Raw genomic sequence first — 17,696 nt, 5'->3', positions numbered from 1 at the left:
TTATATTGATAGTTTGGCATATATAAAATTAATTAGTGGTTCATTGAATAAAAAGGCTTCAAAAGCTTTAAATATCTGTATCACCTACAAATTATTTTATTGTATGTCACGTTTTTGCATATTACCCTCTGGCAATTGTTATATGATCTTAATACACTGTTTGTATACTTACATATACTTATAACTGTAAAGTCATTGAAAATAATAACTAATAAAAAAACATACAAATTACCTACAACGATAGTTTATATTTTGCAACGTTTGATTAAGGATCTATTGATGCCGGAAGTCAGAATCTGTGACCATCGAGCCAACTGGAGAACATGTAGGACTCGAACCCGGCACCTTCCCACAGCGTCATGGACCAGAATAGCGGGTGACAGCGCAAATACCTGACAGTCCGGACTCGGGCACATTTTACTCACGTGTTATGACGTCAAACATCTGCGCCGGAATCTACCGCGAGAAGACGTATTTGTAGCAAAACATCCGCATTGACGGCTCCTTGTGCGCCGGCGAGGTTAAAAGAGGTCGAACGAAGAGCCGCCGAGCCTTTTCTAAATCATGCCCCACGACCCCGACCCTCCTCCCGCGAAGAGATTCAAGCCGGGGTCCGTGTTGTTCCGTCTCGATAAGAACAAGCCGAGAATGCTCCTGCCGACCAAAGGAAGTGCGACCAGCCCGATAGACGTCCAGAGGAAGCGGCTTCCGATCTACCAGGCGAAGCCGCAGCTGCTGAACCAGCTGCGGCAGCATCACAGCGCGATCCTGATAGGTACGTGTACGTGTACGTGTACGTGTACGTGTACGTGTTCACCGCTGCTGTTAGCCGAGCATCACAACGCGATCCTGATAGGTACGTGTACGTGTACGTGTACGTGTTCACCGCTGCTGTTAGCCGGGCATCACAACGCGATCCTGATAGGTACGTGTACGTGTACGTGTACGTGTACGTGTTCACCGCTACTGTTAGCCGAGCATCACAACGCTATCCTGATAGGTACGTGTACGTGTACGTGTACGTGTACGTGTACGTGTACGTGTTCACCGCTACTGTTAGCCGAGCATCACAACGCTATCCTGATAGGTACGTGTACGTGTACGTGTACGTGTACGTGTACGTGTTCACCGCTACTGTTAGCCGAGCATCACAACGCTATCCTGATAGGTACGTGTACGTGTACGTGTACGTGTTCACCGCTGCTGTTAGCCGAGCATCACAACGCGATCCTGATAGGTACGTGTACGTGTACGTGTACGTGTTCACCGCTACTGTTAGCCGAGCATCACAACGCGATCCTGATAGGTACGTGTACGTGTACGTGTACGTGTTCACCGCTGCTGCATCACAACGCTATCCTGACAGGTACGTGTACGTGTACGTGTTCACCGCTACTGTTAGCCGAGCATCACAACGCGATCCTGATAGGTACGTGTACGTGTACGTGTACGTGTACGTGTACGTGTTCACCGCTGCTGTTAGCCGAGCATCACAGCGCGATCCTGATAGGTACGTGTACGTGTACGTGTACGTGTTCACCGCTACTGTTAGCCGAGCATCACAACGCTATCCTGATAGGTACGTGTACGTGTACGTGTACGTGTACGTGTTCACCGCTGCTGTTAGCCGAGCATCACAGCGCGATCCTGATAGGTACGTGTACGTGTACGTGTACGTGTTCACCGCTACTGTTAGCCGAGCATCACAACGCTATCCTGATAGGTACGTGTACGTGTACGTGTACGTGTACGTGTTCACCGCTGCTGTTAGCCGAGCATCACAACGCTATCCTGATAGGTACGTGTACGTGTACGTGTACGTGTTCACCGCTACTGTTAGCCGAGCATCACAACGCTATCCTGATAGGTACGTGTACGTGTACGTGTACGTGTTCACCGCTGCTGTTAGCCGAGCATCACAACGCTATCCTGACAGGTACGTGTACGTGTACGTGTTCACCGCTGCTGTTAGCCGAGCATCACAACGCTATCCTGATAGGTACGTGTACGTGTATGTGTACGTGTACGTGTTCACCGCTGCTGTTAGCCGAGCATCACAACGCTATCCTGATAGGTACGTGTACGTGTACGTGTACGTGTTCACCGCTGCTGTTAGCCGAGCATCACAACGCTATCCTGACAGGTACGTGTACGTGTATGTGTACGTGTACGTGTATGTGTACGTGTACGTGTACGTGTTCACCGCTGCTGTTAGCCGAGCATCACAACGCTATCCTGATAGGTACGTGTACGTGTGTGTGTACGTGTACGTGTTCACCACTACTGTTAGCCGAGCATCACAACGCTATCCTGATAGGTACGTGTACGTGTAAGTGTACGTGTACGTGTACGTGTACGTGTACGTGTACGTGTTCACCGCTGCTGTTAGGCATGCTCGCTCTGACCGGGCTGTGGTCAGAGCGAGCATGTCCAGTGTCCTCCCCTCCCTGGGGGGGCAGTGCACATACTGGGTGATGGTGATGGGGGCTCTGGGGTGGGACGTCTGGAGTTCTGCCACGCCTCCGTGGATGACGTCACACGCGGGTTCTAAACAGTCAAAGAATAACATGTGAGATCTCCCGGGGCAAGTAATACGGGGGCAAGTAATACGGGGGCAGTCCAACGGTTCAGGGTCCGGGGCCGTGATAGTCCCGGGATGACACCGCTTGTTGTTAATGTTGATGCCCCCCCCCCCCCCCCCATCAGTCTGGAAACCGGCTAGAGACGTTGTTGTTGCCCCCCCCCCAGCAGTCTGGAACCCGGCTAGAGACGTTGTTGTTGCCCCCCCCCCATCAGTCTGGAACCCGGCTAGAGACGTTGTTGTTGCCCCACCCCCCAAGCAGTCTGGAATCCGGCCAATTAAAATAACAAAGGGTGGAGTCGAGCGCCCGCTGCAGGCTTTGATGCGTCTTTGATGCGTCTTTGATGCGTCCTTGATGCGTCTTTGATGCGTCTCGGCGCACTAAACTCCTCCTTTTGGTTTTCCTCCTATTTTAGAGGTTTGTTTTTAGCGGCATTACCTGTGTAGCATTAGCTGATTTACCGTATTACTGTACGTGTACGTGTTCACCGCTACTGTTAGCCGAGCATCACAACGCTATCCTGATAGGTACGTGTACGTGTACGTGTACGTGTACGTGTACGTGTACGTGTACGTGTTCACCGCTACTGTTAGCCGAGCATCACAACGCTATCCTGACAGGTACGTGTACATGTACGTGCTCACCGCTGCTGTTAGCCGAGCATCACAACGCTATCCTGATAGGTACGTGTACGTGTACGTGTTCACCGCTGCTGTTAGCCGAGCATCACAGCGCGATCCTGATAGGTACGTGTACGTGTTCACCGCTACTGTTAGCCGAGCATCACAACGCTATCCTGATAGGTACGTGTACGTGTACGTGTTCACCGCTGCTGTTAGCCGAGCATCACAACGCTATCCTGACGTGTACGTGTACGTGTTCACCGCTGCTGTTAGCCGAGCATCACAACGCTATCCTGATAGGTACGTGTACGTGTACGTGTTCACCGCTGCTGTTAGCCGAGCATCACAACGCTATCCTGATAGGTACGTGTACGTGTACGTGTACGTGTACGTGTACGTGTACGTGTTCACCGCTGCTGTTAGCCGAGCATCACAACGCTATCCTGATAGGTACGTGTACGTGTACGTGTACGTGTTCACCGCTACTGTTAGCCGAGCATCACAACGCTATCCTGATAGGTACGTGTACGTGTACGTGTACGTGTTCACCGCTGCTGTTAGCCGAGCATCACAACGCTATCCTGACAGGTACGTGTACGTGTACGTGTTCACCGCTGCTGTTAGCCGAGCATCACAACGCTATCCTGATAGGTACGTGTACGTGTATGTGTACGTGTACGTGTTCACCGCTGCTGTTAGCCGAGCATCACAACGCTATCCTGATAGGTACGTGTACGTGTACGTGTACGTGTTCACCGCTGCTGTTAGCTGAGCATCACAACGCTATCCTGACAGGTACGTGTACGTGTATGTGTACGTGTACGTGTATGTGTACGTGTACGTGTTCACCGCTGCTGTTAGCCGAGCATCACAACGCTATCCTGATAGGTACGTGTACGTGTATGTGTACGTGTACGTGTTCACCACTGCTGTTAGCCGAGCATCACAACGCTATCCTGATAGGTACGTGTACGTGTAAGTGTACGTGTACGTGTACGTGTACGTGTACGTGTACGTGTTCACCGCTGCTGTTAGGCATGCTCGCTCTGACCGGGCTGTGGTCAGAGCGAGCATGTCCAGTGTCCTCCCCTCCCTGGGGGGGCAGTGCACATACTGGGTGATGGTGATGGGGGCTCTGGGGTGGGACGTCTGGAGTTCTGCCACGCCTCCGTGGATGACGTCACACGCGGGTTCTAAACAGTCAAAGAATAACATGTGAGATCTCCCGGGGCAAGTAATACGGGGGCAGTCCAACGGTTCAGGGTCCGGGGCCGTGATAGTCCCGGGATGACACCGCTTGTTGTTAATGTTGATGCCCCCCCCCCCCCCCCCATCAGTCTGGAACCCGGCTAGAGACGTTGTTGTTGCCCCCCCCCCAGCAGTCTGGAACCCGGCTAGAGACGTTGTTGTTGCCCCCCCCCCATCAGTCTGGAACCCGGCTAGAGACGTTGTTGTTGCCCCACCCCCCAAGCAGTCTGGAATCCGGCCAATTAAAATAACAAAGGGTGGAGTCGAGCGCCCGCTGCAGGCTTTGATGCGTCTTTGATGCGTCTTTGATGCGTCTCGGCGCACTAAACTCCTCCTTTTGGTTTTCCTCCTATTTTAGAGGTTTGTTTTTAGCAGCATTACCTGTGTAGCATTAGCTGATTTACCGTATTACTGTACGTGTACGTGTTCACCGCTACTGTTAGCCGAGCATCACAACGCTATCCTGATAGGTACGTGTACGGGTACGTGTACGTGTACGTGTTCACCGCTACTGTTAGCCGAGCATCACAACGCTATCCTGACAGGTACGTGTACATGTACGTGCTCACCGCTGCTGTTAGCCGAGCATCACAACGCTATCCTGATAGGTACGTGTACGTGTACGTGTTCACCGCTGCTGTTAGCCGAGCATCACAACGCTATCCTGATAGGTACGTGTACGTGTACGTGTACGTGTACGTGTTCACCGCTGCTGTTAGCCGAGCATCACAGCGCGATCCTGATAGGTACGTGTACGTGTACGTGTACGTGTACGTGTTCACCGCTACTGTTAGCCGAGCATCACAACGCTATCCTGATAGGTACGTGTACGTGTACGTGTACGTGTACGTGTACGTGTACGTGTACGTGTACGTGTTCACCGCTGCTGTTAGCCGAGCATCACAGCGCGATCCTGATAGGTACGTGTACGTGTACGTGTACGTGTTCACCGCTACTGTTAGCCGAGCATCACAACGCTATCCTGATAGGTACGTGTACGTGTACGTGTACGTGTACGTGTACGTGTATGTGTACGTGTACGTGTACGTGTACGTGTTCACCGCTGCTGTTAGCCGAGCATCACAACGCTATCCTGATAGGTACGTGTACGTGTACGTGTACGTGTACGTGTACGTGTACGTGTACGTGTTCACCGCTGCTGTTAGCCGAGCATCACAGCGCGATCCTGATAGGTACGTGTACGTGTACGTGTACGTGTACGTGTACGTGTTCACCGCTACTGTTAGCCGAGCATCACAACGCTATCCTGACAGGTACGTGTACATGTACGTGCTCACCGCTGCTGTTAGCCGAGCATCACAACGCTATCCTGATAGGTACGTGTACGTGTACGTGTTCACCGCTGCTGTTAGCCGAGCATCACAACGCTATCCTGATAGGTACGTGTACGTGTACGTGTACGTGTTCACCGCTGCTGTTAGCCGAGCATCACAGCGCGATCCTGATAGGTACGTGTACGTGTACGTGTACGTGTACGTGTACGTGTACGTGTACGTGTACGTGTTCACCGCTACTGTTAGCCGAGCATCACAACGCTATCCTGATAGGTACGTGTACGTGTACGTGTACGTGTACGTGTACGTGTACGTGTTCACCGCTGCTGTTAGCCGAGCATCACAGCGCGATCCTGATAGGTACGTGTACGTGTACGTGTACGTGTACGTGTACGTGTACGTGTTCACCGCTACTGTTAGCCGAGCATCACAACGCTATCCTGATAGGTACGTGTACGTGTACGTGTACGTGTATGTGTACGTGTACGTGTACGTGTTCACCGCTGCTGTTAGCCGAGCATCACAACGCTATCCTGATAGGTACGTGTACGTGTACGTGTACGTGTACGTGTTCACCGCTGCTGTTAGCCGAGCATCACAGCGCGATCCTGATAGGTACGTGTACGTGTACGTGTACGTGTTCACCGCTACTGTTAGCCGAGCATCACAACGCTATCCTGATAGGTACGTGTACGTGTACGTGTACGTGTATGTGTACGTGTACGTGTACGTGTTCACCGCTGCTGTTAGCCGAGCATCACAACGCTATCCTGATAGGTACGTGTACGTGTACGTGTTCACCGCTGCTGTTAGCCGAGCATCACAACGCTATCCTGATAGGTGCGTGTACGTGTACGTGTACGTGTACGTGTACGTGTACGTGTACGTGTTCACCGCTGCTGTTAGGCATGCTCGCTCTGACCGGGCTGTGGTCAGAGCGAGCATGTCCAGTGTCCTCCCCTCCCTGGGGGGGCAGTGCACATACTGGGTGATGGTGATGGGGGCTCTGGGGTGGGACGTCTGGAGTTCTGCCACGCCTCCGTGGATGACGTCACACGCGGGTTCTAAACAGTCAAAGAATAACATGTGAGATCTCCCGGGGCAAGTAATACGGGGGCAGTCCAACGGTTCAGGGTCCGGGGCCGTGATAGTCCCGGGATGACACCGCTTGTTGTTAATGTTGATGCCCCCCCCCCCCCCAGCAGTCTTGAACCCGGCCAGAGACGCTGTTGTTGTTGTCCCCCCCATCAGTCTGGAACCCGGCTAGAGACGTTGTTGTTGCCCCCCCCCAGCAGTCTGGAACCCGGCTAGAGACGTTGTTGTTGCCCCCCCCCATCAGTCTGGAACCCGGCTAGAGACGTTGTTGTTGCCCCACCCCCCAAGCAGTCTGGAATCCGGCCAATTAAAATAACAAAGGGTGGAGTCGAGCGCCCGCTGCAGGCTTTGATGCGTCTTTGATGCGTCTTTGATGCGTCTTTGATGCGTCTCGGCGCACTAAACTCCTCCTTTTGGTTTCCCTCCTTTTTTAGAGGTTTGTTTTTAGCAGCATTACCTGTGTAGCATTAGCTGATTTACCGTATCTGGCATTGATCAGGGGAGACCGGTTCAGGGAAGACCACTCAGATCCCGCAGTACCTGTACGAGTCCGGCATCGGCCGGCAGGGCGTCATCGCCGTCACGCAGCCCCGGAGAGTCGCTGCCGTCTCACTGGCTGCGAGAGTGGCGGAGGAGAAGAGGACCCCGCTTGGGAAGCTGGTACGATATCTGATGCTCCTCTATGGACTCGTGGGTCCTGTGGAGCTCCAGCTTGACCCTCATGTCTGCGTTTTGGTTGAATGTGTCCAAAGGTTGGGTACACGGTGCGTTTTGAGGATGTCACCTCCTTTGAGACGAAGCTGAAGTTCCTGACGGACGGCATGCTCCTGCGAGAGGCCATCGGAGACCCCCTGCTGCTGCGCTACACCGTGGTGGTCCTGGACGAGGCTCACGAGCGGACCGTGCACACGGACGTGCTGTTCGGCGTGGTTAAGGCTGCTCAACACAAGCGCAGAGAACTTAACAAGATCCCCCTGAAGGTGGGAGGACAGAACTCTGCCCCCCCCCCCCCCCCCCAGAGTGACGCTTCTTTCTCTTATGTAACCCCACAGGTCATCGTGATGTCGGCCACTATGGACGTGGATTTGTTCTCCGAGTACTTCGATAAGTCTCCGGTGCTGTACCTGGAGGGCCGACAGCACCCCCTCCAGGTCTACTACACCAAGCAGCCCCAGGCTGACTACCTGCAGGCTGCACTGGTCTCCGTCTTCCAGATCCATCAGGTAGCTTTTCGATGTTCTACACCTTCACAAGGACCCCCCCACTTCAGCCGTCTCGGGCTCCGCCTCATTGTTAACATGAACCAAACAGGATACGGAGCTCTGAGCTCGCAGCTTACCTGCCTGCGTGTTCACAAGGTGTGAGCGTTCCGGGTCTTCTTGTTGTTTGCTTGCAGGAGGCCCCCCCCTCCCATGACATCCTAGTCTTCATGACGGGTCAGGAGGAGATCGAGTCTCTGGCGAGGACTTGCCGGGACATCTCGAAGCATCTGCCCGACAGCTGCTGCCTGATGGTGGTTGTCCCGCTGTACGCGTCGCTACCCCCGGCGCAGCAGCTCCGGGTGTTCCGGCCGGCTCCCACGGTAACCAGTCTGGAAGCTGGGCCATCACTTGTCTTCATCACTTGTCTTCTACTCGTCCTCCTTGTCCCGTTTTCAGGGCTGCAGGAAGGTCATCCTCTCGACCAACATCGCAGAGACGTCGGTTACGATCTCCGGGATCAAATACGTGGTGGACACGGGGATGGTGAAGGCCAAACGGTTCAGTCCCGGTTAGTCTCACGCGACGCAGCCGTTTGCACGCGTGCTGCGTTCAGCGATAATCAAGCGTGTCGTGTGGCTGCCAGACAGCGGGCTGGAGGTGCTGGCGGTGCAGCGGGTCTCTAAAGCCCAGGCGTGGCAGCGGGCGGGCCGAGCCGGCAGGGAGGACTCGGGCTCCTGCTACCGACTCTACACCGAGCAGGAATTCAACCAGCTCGCCCCTATGACTGTACCGGAGATCCAGAGGTTCGGTCCGAGTCTCTCCGTGCCGGGGGGCGCCGCTCACGGTGGTTGAACCGGGCCCTTCCCTCCGTGTCCTGCAGGTGTAACGTGGCTGCCGTGATGCTGCAGCTCATGGCTCTGGGTATTCCGGACGTGATGCATTTTGATTTCATGTCAAAGCCTTCTCCTGGTAAGATGCCGCTGATGGCAAATGATTACCCACGTCCGGTCATCCGGGGGGGCCGCAGCGACGTCCTGTTTCTATGCTAGAGGCCGTTCGTTCCGCCGTGGAGCATTTAGAGCTGCTGGGGGCCGTGGAGTGGAAGGACGGCCAGGTCCTGCTAACCGCTCTGGGAAAGAAGATGGCCAGCTTACCTCTGGAGCCCAGATATGCTAAGGTAACGCGTAGCATGACGGCCGGCGGCGACCCATGCAACGTGTGTTGTAACACCTCCCCTGCTTTGTTTGCCCCCCCTTGCAGACCATCCTGCTGTCCCCCAACTATTCCTGTGCGGATGAGATTTTAAGCATCGTGTCTTTGCTGTCGGTGGACGCCGTGCTATTCAACCCTCCTGCCCGGCGGGAGGAAGTGCTCGCCGCACGCAAGAAGTTCAGTTCCAGCGAAGGAGACCACATCACGCTGCTCAACATCTACAGGTCTTTCAAGAAAGCGGGGGGGAGTAAGGTGGGTGAGGAGGGCTAGCCTGAATGAAGAGGCCCGGCTGCCTTCTCATGACCTGGAACGTGTTTCCTGTTTCAGGAATGGTGCCGGGAGAACTTTGTCAACAGCAGGAACATGGGTCTGGTGAAGGAGGTCCAGGCTCAGCTCAGGGATATCTGCCTGAAGGTGCACCTTGCATCTGGGTCGCGTCATGTGAGCTCGAGCGATTCCTTTTAGCAAACATGACTCGTCCTTGTTTTTCCAGCTGAATTTGAAGCTGGAGTCGTGCGGAGCAGACACCGGGAACGTTCGCCGCTGCCTTGCCCATGGGATGTTCGTCAACGCTGCGGAGCTGCAACTGGACGGCAGCTACCTGGCTCTGCACACCCACCAGCCCGTGGCCATCCACCCTTCATCCGTGCTTTTCCAGGCCAAGCCAGCATACGTGATCTTCAACCAGCTGCTCCACACCTCCCGCTGCTATATGAGAGACCTGTGTTTGGTGGATGCTGATTGGCTGCTAGATGCAGCGCCGGACTACTTCAGTCGCAAACTCCGCCCCACAAAAAGCTAACCGGAGCGAAAGGACCGACATGGATCACTGCAAGGAGACGGCAGAAACCGACGTTGGGCTCGCCGAGCTGAGGGTCTTCCCAACGGGCCTCCTGTTTAAACCTGTTAAAAGCTTTTTCAGCCGTTACTTATTTCACTATTGACAAGGTTATAGACCAAATAGCAGTTGACATAATTTTGAATAATATTGCTGTTTTTTCCTCTGGAAAACCATGCTTTGTTTGTTTTTAGTTTATACAGGATAGTAAATAACGTCTTAATCTGGAAGATTATTTAGTTAGAAGAAAAAAAGAAAAATCCCCAGATTTGTGTCACATCGGGAGAAGACTCGTACCTTATTCTGCAGGTTCTGCTCAAGCTAACCACAGATGAATTATTCTGCCTTCAACTCTACTGAACAATAGAAGGATACCGTTGTCCTTTTTTTTTTTACTCCAGTGTCAGGTTTGTACACTATTGGCGAAAAATAAGAAGCAATTTTAAACTTTTAGAAATGTCAAATGCATGTTTTGCTTTAGACAGAGCATCGTTATCAAAAGGCTCTATGTTCACCTTCCCAAAGGTTGTGTGGGTCAGAAAGAATTCTAATATGTGAGTTAATTTAAATCTACATATACTAAATGGTTATTTGCTTGTTGTATATATGAAACAAGCAAATTATTCCATGCCTCTTTTTGTCTTAGGTTGATTGAAGTCTTTCAACACATTATTCCTACCCCTAAATAGTTATGTATGAGTCTAAATCACACAACTGTTCCATGCTCAAACTCCATGATGAAACACAACTGCTTACCTAAAAGCACAAGAAAACCATTCTATGAAATGATAAAACAAAACTAACTTCCTGGGCTTCCGTTTTAAATGATCTAGAACATATCTAATATTTAAAGCTGTAACTAAGAGTATTGCAGAACCCAGGTCCTTTGCCCATGAGGATTGGCTAGGATTCCTTACGAACACTTTCAGAACCAGGTGTCAGACTACGCATCGCTGCGGCAGTACTAGAGACAATTCAGTATTCATTTTAATTTAATTTAATGTATGTATATATATTTTATTTTATTTTATTTAGATCTACTTTAAGAGTTCTTGATTGATTTGATCATTTTAAAACCCTAACAAACTAGACATATTGCCAATAAACCAAACACGAAATGAGGATTGAAACAACCGTCAAATTTGTGAGCTTCCTTTTTTCCGCCAGAGGGGGCGCTGTTTGTTGTGAGCGCTCAGTATATCGATATCTTATTTTTATTTTATTTATTATACTACATTAGAACATTTGTTTACATTATATGTTTCTGATTCTATTTGTCGTTTTATTTACGGACGGGAAATAATTTTAATTTTCAATATTCCTCGAGTTCCGCTGAATTATTTCTTCCGGTGCGGACGTCACAGCGAGGTCACAGTGAGGTCACAGTGTCCTTCCACACGTGTTAGCTCATCTCCCTGGAGCAGCACCGCGGTCATTCATTTATTTCCTTCTGAGTATTTCTACGGTCATGTTGAGGTCGGTTGTCCGCGTCTTCGGGGCCGCCGTCCGCGCTTCGTCCTGCGCCGCGTCCGCAGCCCGGGCTCTGCCGCCCGGCTGCTCTCCCAAGCCCGCGACAGCTCGGCCCTTCACCCGCTCGCTGTGGCAGCGGAGCAGCAATGGAGCCTCGTCGGGATGCAGGCCGAGACTGTTCGCTGCTAAAGTCTTCAATCAGTCGGTGTCGTGTGGATGCGAAGGGCTGCACACGGAAGGTAGCACGCCGACGGGCTAGCTAGCTAAAGCTATCAATGCTAGCAACATGCGTCATTAGCAAGTAGCGTGTAACGTAGAACCGGAAGAGAACCGGGTACACAGTGAAGTGACGTCACTTCTCCTGAGGAAATGACATTAGCATTTGCTACAGGACAAGGAATATGTGGAATCTGACTGTCTACCTGTTACACAGGTGACAGAGCATTTATCAACTTCCTGTCTGATGAAATCAAAGAGGAGGTGAAGATCCAGAAGAACAAAGCCCTTCCAAAAATGTCTGGAGGATGGGAGCTCCAGATGAGCGGCACCGAGGCCAAACTCACCAAGAGCGTCTCGGGAGAAAAGTAAGTGGTTCCCTCGGCGTGCTGCCGCTCCGGAGGCCGTCCCGGGTCTTTAATGCTGCCGCTCCGGGTCTTTAGCGTGCTGCCGCTCCGGAGGCCGTCCCGGGTCTTTAGTGCTGCCGCTCCGGGTCTTTAGCGTGCTGCCGCTCCGGAGGCCGTCCCGGGTCTTTAGTGCTGCCGCTCCGGGTCTTTAGCGTGCTGCCGCTCCGGAGGCCGTCCCGGGTCTTTAGTGCTGCCGCTCCGGAGGCCGTCCCGGGTCTTTAGTGCTGCCGCTCCGGGTCTTTAGCGTGCTGCCGCTCCGGAGGCCGTCCCGGGTCTTTAGTGCTGCCGCTCCGGAGGCCGTCCCGGGTCTTTAGTGCTGCCGCTCCGGAGGACGTCCCGGGTCTTTAGTGCTGCCGCTCCGGAGGCCGTCCCGGGTCTTTAGCGTGCTGCCGCTCCGGAGGCCGTCCCAGGTCTTTAGCGTGCTGCCGCTCCAAAGGCCGTCCCGGGTCTTTAGTGCTGCCGCTCCGGAGGCCGTCCCGGGTCTTTAGCGTGCTGCCGCTCCGGAGGCCGTCCCGGGTCTTTAATGCTGCCGCTCCGGGTCTTTAGCGTGCTGCCGCTCCGGAGGCCGTCCCGGGTCTTTAGTGCTGCCGCTCCGGGTCTTTAGCGTGCTGCCGCTCCGGAGGCCGTCCCGGGTCTTTAGTGCTGCCGCTCCGGGTCTTTAGCGTGCTGCCGCTCCGGGTCTTTAGTGCTGCCGCTCCGGAGGCCGTCCCGGGTCTTTAGTGCTGCCGCTCCGGGTCTTTAGCGTGCTGCCGCTCCGGAGGCCGTCCCGGGTCTTTAGCGTGCTGCCGCTCCGGAGGCCGTCCCGGGTCTTTAGTGCTGCCGCTCCGGAGGCCGTCCCGGGTCTTTAGTGCTGCCGCTCCGGAGGACGTCCCGGGTCTTTAGTGCTGCCGCTCCGGAGGCCGTCCCGGGTCTTTAGCGTGCTGCCGCTCCGGAGGCCGTCCCGGGTCTTTAGTGCTGCCGCTCCGGGTCTTTGGCGTGCTGCCGCTCCGGAGGCCGTCCCGGGTCTTTAGTGCTGCCGCTCCGGGTCTTTAGCGTGCTGCCGCTCCGGAGGCCGTCCCGGGTCTTTAGTGCTGCCGCTCCGGGTCTTTAGCGTGCTGCCGCTCCGGGTCTTTAGTGCTGCCGCTCCGGAGGCCGTCCCGGGTCTTTAGTGCTGCCGCTCCGGGTCTTTAGCGTGCTGCCGCTCCGGAGGCCGTCCCGGGTCTTTAGCGTGCTGCCGCTCCGGAGGCCGTCCCGGGTCTTTAGTGCTGCCGCTCCGGAGGCCGTCCCGGGTCTTTAGTGCTGCCGCTCCGGAGGACGTCCCGGGTCTTTAGTGCTGCCGTTCCGGAGGCCGTCCCGGGTCTTTAGCGTGCTGCCGCTCCGGAGGCCGTCCCAGGTCTTTAGCGTGCTGCCGCTCCGGGTCTTTGGCGTGCTGCCGCTCCGGGTCTTTAGCGTGCTGCCGCTCCGGGTCATTACCGTGCTGCCGCTCCGGGTCTTTGGCGTGCTGCCGCTCCGGAGGCCGCCCCGGGTCTTTAGCGTGCTGCCGCTCCGGGTCTTTAGCGTGCTGCCGCTCCGGGTCTTTGGCGTGCTGCCGCTCCGGAGGCCGCCCCGGGTCTTTAGCGTGCTGCCGTCCCGGGTCTTTAGCGTGCTGCCGTCCCGGGTCTTTAGCGTGCTGCCGCTCCGGGTCTTTAGCGTGCTGCCGTCCCGGGTCTTTAGCGTGCTGCCGTCCCGGGTCTTTAGCGTGCTGCCGCTCCGGGTCTTTAGCGTGCTGCCGCTCCGGAGGCCGTCCCGGGTCTTTAGTGCTGCCGCTCCGGGTCTTTGGCGTGCTGCCGCTCCGGAGGCCGTCCCGGGTCTTTAGCGTGCTGCCGCTCCGGAGGCCGTCCCGGGTCTTTAGTGCTGCCGCTCCGGGTCTTTGGCGTGCTGCCGTCCCGGGTCTTTAGCGTGCTGCCGTCCCGGGTCTTTAGCGTGCTGCCGCTCCGGGTCTTTAGCGTGCTGCCGCTCCGGAGGCCGTCCCAGGTCTTTAGCGTGCTGCCGCTCCAAAGGCCGTCCCGGGTCTTTAGTGCTGCCGCTCCGGGTCTTTGGTGCTGCCGCTCCGGGTCTTTAGCGTGCTGCCGCTCCGGAGGCCGTCCCGGGTCTTTAGTGCTGCCGCTCCGGAGGCCGTCCCGGGTCTTTGGTGCTGCCGCTCCGGAGGCCGCTCCGGGTCTTTAGCGTGCTGCCGCTCCGGAGGCCGTCCCAGGTCTTTAGCGTGCTGCCGCTCCGGGTCTTTGGCGTGCTGCCGCTCCGGGTCTTTAGCGTGCTGCCGCTCCGGGTCATTACCGTGCTGCCGCTCCGGGTCTTTGGCGTGCTGCCGCTCCGGGTCTTTAGCGTGCTGCCGCTCCGGGTCTTTGGCGTGCTGCCGCTCCGGAGGCCGCCCCGGGTCTTTAGCGTGCTGCCGTCCCGGGTCTTTAGCGTGCTGCCGCTCCGGGTCTTTAGCGTGCTGCCGCTCGGGGTCTTTGGCGTGCTGCCGCTCCGGAGGCCGTCCCGGGTCTTTAGCGTGCTGCCGCTCCGGAGGCCGTCCCGGGTCTTTAGTGCTGCCGCTCCGGAGGCCGTCCCGGGTCTTTAGTGCTGCCGCTCCGGAGGCCGTCCCGGGTCTTTAGTGCTGCCGCTCCGGAGGCCGTCCCGGGTCTTTAGTGCTGCCGCTCCGGAGGCCGTCCCGGGTCTTTAGCGTGCTGCCACTCCGGAGGCCGTCCCGGGTCTTTAGTGCTGTCGCTCCGGAGGCCGTCCCGGGTCTTTAGTGCTGCCGCTCCGGAGGCCGTCCCGGGTCTTTAGTGCTGCCGTTCCGGAGGCCGTCCCGGGTCTTTAGCGTGCTGCCGCTCCGGAGGCCGTCCCAGGTCTTTAGCGTGCTGCCGCTCCGGGTCTTTGGCGTGCTGCCGCTCCGGGTCTTTAGCGTGCTGCCGCTCCGGGTCATTACCGTGCTGCCGCTCCGGGTCTTTGGCGTGCTGCCGCTCCGGAGGCCGCCCCGGGTCTTTAGCGTGCTGCCGCTCCGGGTCTTTAGCGTGCTGCCGCTCCGGGTCTTTGGCGTGCTGCCGCTCCGGAGGCCGCCCCGGGTCTTTAGCGTGCTGCCGTCCCGGGTCTTTAGCGTGCTGCCGCTCCGGGTCTTTAGCGTGCTGCCGCTCCGGAGGCCGTCCCGGGTCTTTAGTGCTGCTGCTCCGGGTCTTTGGCGTGCTGCCGCTCCGGAGGCCGTCCCGGGTCTTTAGCGTGCTGCCGCTCCGGAGGCCGTCCCGGGTCTTTAGTGCTGCCGCTCCGGGTCTTTGGCGTGCTGCCGCTCCGGAGGCCGTCCCGGTTCTTTAGCGTGCTGCCGCTCCGGAGGCCGTCCCGGGTCTTTAGTGCTGCCGCTCCGGAGGCCGCTCCGGGTCTTTAGCGTGCTGCTGCTCTGGAGGCCGCCCCGGGTCTTTAGCGTGCTGCCGTCCCGGGTCTTTAGCGTGCTGCCGCTCCGGGTCTTTAGCGTGCTGCCGCTCCGGAGGCCGTCCCGGGTCTTTAGTGCTGCCGCTCCGGGTCTTTGGCGTGCTGCCGCTCCGGAGGCCATCCCGGGTCTTTAGCGTGCTGCCGCTCCGGAGGCCGTCCCGGGTCTTTAGTGCTGCCGCTCCGGAGGCCGTCCCGGGTCTTTGGTGCTGCCGCTCCGGAGGCCGCTCCGGGTCTTTAGCGTGCTGCCGCTCCGGAGGCCGCCCCGGGTCTTTAGTGCTGTCGCTCCGGAGGCCGTCCCGGGTCTTTAGTGCTGCCGCTCCGGAGGCCGTCCCGGGTCTTTAGTGCTGCCGCTCCGGAGGCCGTCTCGGGTCTTTAGCGTGCTGCCGCTCCGGAGGCCGTCCCAGGTCTTTAGCGTGCTGCTGCTCCGGGTCTTTGGCGTGCTGCCGCTCCGGAGGCCGCCCCGGGTCCTTAGCGTGCTGCCGCCCCGGGTCTTTAGCGTGCTGCCGCTCCGGGTCTTTAGCGTGCTGCCGCTCCGGAGGCCGTCCCGGGTCTTTAGTGCTGCCGCTCCGGGTCTTTGGCGTGCTGCCGCTCCGGAGGCCGTCCCGGGTCTTTAGCGTGCTGCCGCTCCGGAGGCCGTCCCGGGTCTTTGGTGCTGCCGCTCCGGAGGCCGCTCCGGGTCTTTAGCGTGCTGCTGCTCTGGAGGCCGCCCCGGGTCTTTAGCGTGCTGCCGTCCCGGGTCTTTAGCGTGCTGCCGCTCCGGGTCTTTAGCGTGCTGCCGCTCCGGAGGCCGTCCCGGGTCTTTAGTGCTGCCGCTCCGGGTCTTTGGCGTGCTGCCGCTCCGGGTCTTTGGCGTGCTGCCGCTCCGGAGGCCGTCCCGGGTCTTTAGCGTGCTGCCGCTCCGGAGGCCGTCCCGGGTCTTTAGTGTGCTGCCGCTCCGGAGGCCGTCCCGGGTCTTTAGTGCTGCCGCTCCGGGTCTTTGGCGTGCTGCCGCTCCGGGTCTTTAGCGTGCTGCTGCTCCGGAGGCCGCTCCGGGTCTTTAGCGTGCTGCCGCTCCGGAGGCCGTCCCGGGTCTTTAGTGCTGCCGCTCCGGGTCTTTAACTCTCTTTATTTTTACAGAATCACCGTCACATTCAACGTTAATAACAGTCTTCCTCCTAACTTTGAGGAAGAGGAAGAGCAGGGACAGCAGAAAGACGGCGCTGAGGAAGAGGTGGGTGGTTCTAGTCCTCTAGGACTGCTGCCCCTCTTCTGGGACGTTCTCACATCGACTTGTTCCTTCAGCCAGAGATTTCGTCGATGCCAAATTTTGTCGTTGAAGTAAAGAAGCCGGCTTCGAAACATTCCCTGGTGTTTGACTGCAACTTCCCTGAAGACGAGGTAAAGCGAAGCGTCACGTTTGAGGAAGTAATCACCAAGAAGCCATTGATTAGTAATCAGCGGTAGCCTCGAGTCTGATTTCTGGATCAATAATCGACCTCCTGCAGATCGGTCATGGTGAAGGGGAAGATGACGGAGACATCTTTGCCATACGCGAGGTCAGTCTCCAGCCTGATGGAGACGCCGAGTGGAAGGAGACCAGCTACACCCTCAACACGGACTCCCTGGACTGGGTAGGGTCCCGGGTCGGGTCCCGGGTCACAGGAAATGAACTGCTGATCCTCGGGAGGGTCATTCGTTCCCGTCTCTCTCTCAGGCCTTGTACGACCACCTGATCGACTTCCTGGCTGACCGGGGCGTCGACAACGCGTTCGCCGATGAACTGATGGAGCTGAGCACGACGGTGGAGCACCGAGAATACATCCGATTCCTGGAAGACCTGCAGGGCTTCGTGAAGTGTACCTAACGCAGGATCAACCACTTCCTGTTCAGAATAAACCACTTCCTGTTATAAAGCCATGCGCCTGCTCTGATTGGCTGAGGGAAACGCCTGCTGTGGGGCCTGTGGATAATGTCGGATCATGTTTCTGTAAGTTTGAGACGCCGTGCTGAAAGGGGCGGGGCTCCAGTGCGTTCTCCGGTTCCTCGTGTCCTGAGTTCCGTCTGGTCCAGTGAGGAAGCTGAACAGAACTCTGACAGGAAGTTCGTGCT

At 56.8% G+C, this 17,696-nt stretch overlaps 2 protein-coding genes across 2 annotated transcripts; both read left to right on the top strand.

The window, feature by feature from the left end:
- The first annotated feature begins 528 nt into the window (after nt 1–528).
- Nucleotides 529–11,236, top strand: dhx33 (DEAH (Asp-Glu-Ala-His) box polypeptide 33). The gene is made up of 12 exons (XM_068744962.1): nt 529–775; nt 7,343–7,503; nt 7,596–7,823; nt 7,896–8,066; nt 8,240–8,425; nt 8,502–8,613; nt 8,689–8,848; nt 8,926–9,014; nt 9,095–9,222; nt 9,306–9,509; nt 9,585–9,671; nt 9,751–11,236. Exons 1-12 carry the CDS (start codon nt 565–567, stop codon nt 10,057–10,059), a joined length of 2,046 nt encoding a protein of 681 aa, XP_068601063.1. The 5' UTR covers nt 529–564; the 3' UTR covers nt 10,060–11,236.
- A 219-nt stretch (nt 11,237–11,455) lies between these two features.
- On the top strand, nt 11,456–17,498 carry c1qbp (complement component 1, q subcomponent binding protein). Its single transcript, XM_068744696.1, has 6 exons — nt 11,456–11,804; nt 11,999–12,149; nt 16,725–16,818; nt 16,890–16,985; nt 17,093–17,218; nt 17,302–17,498. Exons 1-6 carry the CDS (start codon nt 11,564–11,566, stop codon nt 17,449–17,451), a joined length of 858 nt encoding a protein of 285 aa, XP_068600797.1. The 5' UTR covers nt 11,456–11,563; the 3' UTR covers nt 17,452–17,498.
- Nucleotides 17,499–17,696: the final 198 nt, after the last annotated feature.

Source organism: Brachionichthys hirsutus, chromosome 10 (genome assembly GCF_040956055.1).
Source record: "Brachionichthys hirsutus isolate HB-005 chromosome 10, CSIRO-AGI_Bhir_v1, whole genome shotgun sequence".
Lineage (NCBI taxonomy): Eukaryota > Metazoa > Chordata > Actinopteri > Lophiiformes > Brachionichthyidae > Brachionichthys > Brachionichthys hirsutus.
Note: the sequence above shows the minus strand (reverse complement) of the source record. Positions and strands in the feature narration are given on the sequence as shown.